General features: G+C 39.5%; 1 protein-coding gene across 11 annotated transcripts in view; it reads right to left on the bottom strand.

Annotated features, from left to right (window-relative positions):
- Positions 1–277: 277 nt before the first annotated feature.
- The window catches only part of CASK (calcium/calmodulin dependent serine protein kinase), a 127,240-nt gene continuing 121,517 nt past the window's right edge, over positions 278–6,000 (bottom strand). For all 11 annotated transcript variants that reach the window (XM_028727343.2, XM_028727347.2, XM_028727342.2 and 8 more), the window contains 2 exons: positions 5,648–5,731; positions 278–2,290 (listed from right to left, as the gene is read on the bottom strand). In XM_028727343.2, coding sequence (XP_028583176.1) covers positions 2,114–2,290; positions 5,648–5,731 — 261 coding nt within the window. In that variant the 3' untranslated portion in view covers positions 278–2,113. The remainder of the gene's footprint in view (positions 2,291–5,647; positions 5,732–6,000) is intronic.

Here is a 6,000-nt window from a genome sequence, read left to right as displayed (position 1 = left end):
AACTCATTGATTTCAATGGGTATGTTCTGAGGAGGACTAATGTTGGCTATCACCCTCTATACATAAATACCCAAGTGCAAAGACTTCTATGCCAAAGGAAATGGCTCTCTTTGCTCTCACTTGCAGTCTTCTCAAAGTGGATTAACTCTTCTTAGGCCCTTTAAAAATCTTTAGTCTTTTATATTGTTAACATACGTTGAATTCTGAATGGTTCTCAAGGAGGTGAAGCTACCTAAGAGTAAATAATTTTTTTGCATTTTAACGTTGAGGATAACACTTTTCAAAAACATACTGGAATTTAATAACAAAAGCAAAAAATCCATATTAAATAATAAAAATGTAAAACAATCAGTCCAAGGTACATCAATACTGGCGATAAATGGTGATTTAAGTTCACAAAGACATCAAACTGGGATGGGAAATGCTCAGTCTCCCTCTTCTAGGACAGGGAACAGACGTTACCCTTTGCTGAAGGAAGGTCAGATAAATCAGAAAATAGCAACAACCCTGAGATGAATACATGGAAAATATTTGCTTATTAAGGCTCTGCATATAAAATTTAGGACTGCTTCACACATTGTCAAGAACAAACGCTTCCCCATTCAGTATGGACTGCAGGAGGACGTGGCCAATTGGAAGCTCCCGGAGATTTGTACCTGTGCACCACATGTTTGTTTTATTACGCATCTTTTTTCGATATAGTTTTTAGCATGTATAATATGCGCACATGCTAAAAATGTGACTGTATGAAGCAACCCTTATTTGCTAAGTGAGCCACAAGTCTTCAAGCCTCGCAGTCAAACCACGTATGCCAATCAACACAAAGATGGCGAGAATCCCTCCCCACCCTAAAATCTACAAAGGAGTTGACTGGCTTTCAAAGCACCTGAAGAATCCTGTGATGAAATGAATGACCCAAGGCATTTAATTGTTGAACACATAAAAGGAAGTATATTTAAAATAAAAAATTGGTCAGAATGTAGAGTCATTTACCGTTGAAAGGAATTTACAGGGCTGCGGCAGATGAGTCTTTTGGAATTGTTAGTTCATCGCAATGCCTAAACTGGTTTCTTCATTGCACAGTATTTTCTCTTAAAATGTGTGCATTTTCAAAACAATTACATACATATTAAAAATCAGCATTTCTTTGCTTAAACGTAATTAAAACGTTAATACTCTCAGACAACACAGATCTGAAATGGTGAAACCAGTAATTTTTTCCCCCTCCCACCTTTACAACAAATTAAATTGAGACAAAATTACAAACACATTTCACTACATGATTATTAATAAAAATTAGGATTTTTGTTTATAAAGTTGCCCAAAATGCAAGGGATGTGCATAGGTTTTACAACTTAGTCATAGTACTTAATTTTATTCCCTTGGGTACTTCCCCCCATGAACGGAATGTACTTTGCTGTAGATTACAGTTTTTTTTCAACACAGATACACCAACAGCATGAACGCTTGCGACTGTCCACATGCATTAAGAGTCAAGACCCAACTTCAAATCTCTATAAGTTTTACAGAGTTCTTCAAAGAGACAGTATCACATTATTCGGATATTACATGAAAGTACTTCAAAATACTATTCTAAAAATAAAAAAGCAAAGGAAGGCCATTAGAATTTAAGAATTGATCTTGTTATGATTGGGCTAATAATTTCAAATAAATAAAGGAAAGCAAGGTATTCCAATTCACAAAATCAGACTCTAAAAAGAATGTAGTGTTCCAACCCCAAGTTAAGTAACAGATCATATTATTATTAAAATAGATTATAGAAAGCAGCATCTATTTTGTGCAGTTTTAGGGGCCTTTGAAATTAAAAGCTATGATTTCCAAAAATATAACATTCCAAAGGATTGAATAATACATATATTTAAAGATACATTTTAATAAAGTTTAGGAGAACTGATTAAAAAAGATACTGTCTCTTTAAATTAGCATTTTCTCCTCCTATCTATAAGGACATGACGATAATTATAAATTTAGGTCACACTACATCTAGGTAGTCTCTAGGGGCCAAGACCTGTTGACACAAGGTCAATAACAAAGAGGTTCTTCCATGTATGAGGTGGTTCCCAGTAATGATAAAATTCTTCCGGTGATAAGATTAATACACCCAGGAGACGGGAACCCATTGCGAGGCTGTACAAACAAGCTCAATGGCTTCCTCCAGATGCCTGATTGTTTCATCAATTTCATTGTTGATAATTGTAAGATCAAAGTAGTGTGCATATGTTCTCTGTAAGATTTCAGATTCCTTTTGCAAGCGCTGAAGAGATTCATCCTGCACAGTGATTGGGGAAAAGGGGAGGTGAAACACATGTATTATTTCCTTGCCATTATCTCTTGCATGTGTTACTTATACAGAAGAGACTACCAAATGAAATTCTTACCTAAGAATTTGTCAGTGATTTAGTACCTTAATAAATGCCAAATTCCACTTAATTTGTTTTACAGTTTGCCATAGTCTTAGGTTTCTCACAACACAACCATACACTTATCTACTTTCAGGGAGACTTAAATGGACAAGGAATGAAAATGAGAAAAAAGGATCAGCATAAACAAGGACCAAGGGGTATGGAGGGCTATGTCATTAAGGACAACACACCACATACAGCCTATTTGTCTTCTGTCATGCATTGATTTGATTAAGGCACATGAGCAATCTAATTCATTTCAGTGAAAGAAGCAGATCTGCACGCATAAAGGAACATGAACTTGATCCTGTTGTCTCTTTCTAAACCAGGGGTGGGTGGGTGGGGGTGGGGCTAACCTGTGGTCTTGCAGATGTTATTGGATTCCAACTCGCATCAGTCACAGCTAGCATGGCCAAGGGTCAGGGATGATGGGAGCTGTAGTCCTGAAATGTCTGGAGGGCCCCATGTTAGTCGCCCCCTTATTTAAATGAATGGGGCGGCCCTTGTGAAATCGCTTAATTCACACAAACTGGAAGTTCCTTTACTCACAACAAATTGGTAGATGGTGTTGACTAAAAGGAATACATTGTATGCTCTCTGGTACATATGAACTACTAAAGTGTATTAGAGAACAGGGAAGTTGGGAAACCATTACAGGATCATATTAAGTTTTTCTGATGTGCACACTTTTGCAAACCCTTTAAAAGTGTGGGGAACCGGTGGTCTTTCAGATGTTGGATTTTCAACTCCCATCAACTCCAGCCAGCATGACCGACAACCAGAGAGCCGTATGTACCCCACATGTTGCTCTAAACCTATAAATGCTGGTGTTGCCTTCACAGGGACAACCCCGCCCCCTCCAATAGGAGCAGTCTATGCACACAAAGAGCTTCTAGTTTGGGTATTGTGCATTAGCAACATGAGACCTGTGGTATCAACTAATCCACAGATATATTGCTCCCTCTTCATTACTTTGGCCTATATGAAACTGCCACCACGGGGAAACATTCACAGATCGACACACATTCTGATAAAATTGTGTGAGGCTCTGAGCACTCGTCATTTCCAGTTGTACCACACTCCTCCTGAACAGGCACGTATCAGGAAAGGGAGGTGAAGCAGAAAAGTACTAAGATTCAGAGCCAGGCATGTTATAGCCACACCCTGGTGATACTATGGGCCTTAAAATGATCATAGTGTAAGGCAGGCATCTCCAACCTGTGCCCCTCCAGATGTTTTGGCCTACAACTCCCATGATCCCTAGCTAACAAGACCAGTGGTCAGGGATGATGGGAATTGTAGTCCCAAACATCCGGAGGGCTGAAGGCTGGGGATGCCTGGTGTAAGGCAAAGAAAGTGCAGTTGTTCCTCATTAGTCTACCAAGAAGCTGCATTTTGGCTTCAGGGATATAACATTTTCCTGTCAACAGAGGCAGTGCTTTTTTTCTGGCAGTACTCAACAGTATGCAGTACTGGCACCCCCCCAATCTTGCGATAAGGTATATGGAGGGTGGGGAGAGCAAGCAAGCATGGCTAAAAGGGGGATTGCAAAAAGCAGGAGGCTGAGGCAGTGGCAGTGAGGAAAAGGAGGTCCTTGTTTGGGGCTGCAGTTGCTGCTCTCAGTCAACAGGTTGCATCATTCCCCCTCTTCTGCCCTGGACATGCTCCTATGCTGCTGCCTTGCAGTGCTGCAAGCGGCTGAGCGAGTGCCACTTCCCTTTCGTCTCTGCTCGCTCTTTGCATGTGTACGGGGTGGGAGTGAGAGAGAGAAGGGGGACAAGGCTCCACCACCCTCCATTCTGGGGCTGGGGCAAGCCATAGAGGCGAGTGCGGACGGTGGCTGGGAGGAGGGGAAGGAAGGAGAAGGGGAGGGCAGGATGTTGGGTAGGTGTGAAGAGCAGAAGGGACGAGGTTGAGGGAGAGGTTGGAGAAGTGAGAGGGGCACACAAAGTGGGCCTTTAATTAATGGAGGGGGGACAGTGGAGAGTGTGTGTGAGAGAGAGAGAGAAAAGGGGGAAAGAGAATCATGGTAAAAACTGTCACCCTTTTTTCCTAGAAAAGAAGCACTGAATAGAGGTACTATAATTTTATATTTGGGAAAATGAAATATTTCCTTCAGACATTGTTACTGAGACTCCTGCATGGATTGTAACCTGTGCATTCACTGGTCTGTGACATCATTACTGAAATGCAATTCCTGTTCCTGTCCATGTCTGGCACCTTTCCACTGTGCAACTTAAAATAATAAGGATTATATATTATTGGTTCCTAAGCTGGTACTTACAGGCAACTTTCTGCACCATTTTGGCAGCTAGATAAAATTAGTACAAGTGCAAGAAAATGAGAAGAAAAGTAAAAATGATAATTCAAGAAAAATAAACAAAACAAGGGCAGTCATGTAGGAGGATATGTCTGTGACATCACCACATCTTACACTTATTTCAATTTCTGTCTCCTTTTGTCAGTTCTGTCATACAATTTCAGTGAACAGGTGCTTGCTGCATCTTGGAATCACGAGTTCAGCATTTTGCTTTTTATAAAACGCAATACCAAAATATACACAATTACACCTAGACACTATTGACACTTGATACAAAATGAAATGAATAAAAGAGATCTATATGGAAGTTTTAAGCAGCTGGGCTTGGACAAAGTAAAAAACAAACTCCTACTTTCCCAATAAATGTAAGTATGCTAAAAATTGTTTTAAAGATTAAAAGGAAAAGAAGCTCTGATAATGTCTTCACATCACAAGACATTGTCCAAACTAAATCTATATATTTAAAAAGGCCATTCTCTGTCTTGTGTGTAAAGAAACTTGATGTGAACTTCTATTTAGGGACAATCAATGACATAAAACAGATAGAGAGGCAGACTTCCATCATCCTCTCATGCATTTTCAGTGAACGACTGTGCAGAAATGAGTGGTACAGACATGTCCTTAGAAATATGTGCTTTTAAGGTAGGTTTTAAAACAAGGTAAAGTAGGTAAAGAAAAAGGGATATTTATGCAAATGATGATTTGAAAGGAAAATGAATGAATGGACGTAGTCTTAAACTTCCGTTACAGTACAGAGAAACAATAATGAATATGAGATTTCTTCATCAAGATTTCATTCATCACTATTATCTATCACATTAAATTCTGTCAAATAGGGATGAAGTTTCTGTTTGTCCCTATTCTTAAGTACTTTACAAATGTGATTTCATTGCAAAAGTCTTACCTCGTTAATGCCTGGGGTAATTGTAGGTGCAGCGATAAAAACAACAAAAGGAGCAAACTCTGCAGTCCTCAGGACCTTCAGGGCCTAAGGAAAGAATATTTTAGGAGGAGGAGCATGGCATACATTGTAATACATTTGAAGACCAAACATGATTCTGGATCCTTTTGGAAGCCAAATTGTAAGTTGATAAGTGTTTCCAACCTTGCAATGCCCGAAATGTCTATGCATTGTTAGAACTCGTTTCTGTCAATGGTACTGAATGTAAAAAAAATAAATTAAATATAATACAAGGGCCCCCAATTTTATCTGGGCTTGGCAGGCAGACACTATTTGTGGTTCCCACTGACCCCCAC

The sequence above is a fragment of the Podarcis muralis genome, chromosome 4 (assembly GCF_964188315.1).
Source record: "Podarcis muralis chromosome 4, rPodMur119.hap1.1, whole genome shotgun sequence".
In the NCBI taxonomy this organism is placed as follows: domain Eukaryota; kingdom Metazoa; phylum Chordata; class Lepidosauria; order Squamata; family Lacertidae; genus Podarcis; species Podarcis muralis.
This window is presented reverse-complemented; position numbering and strand designations above follow the sequence as displayed.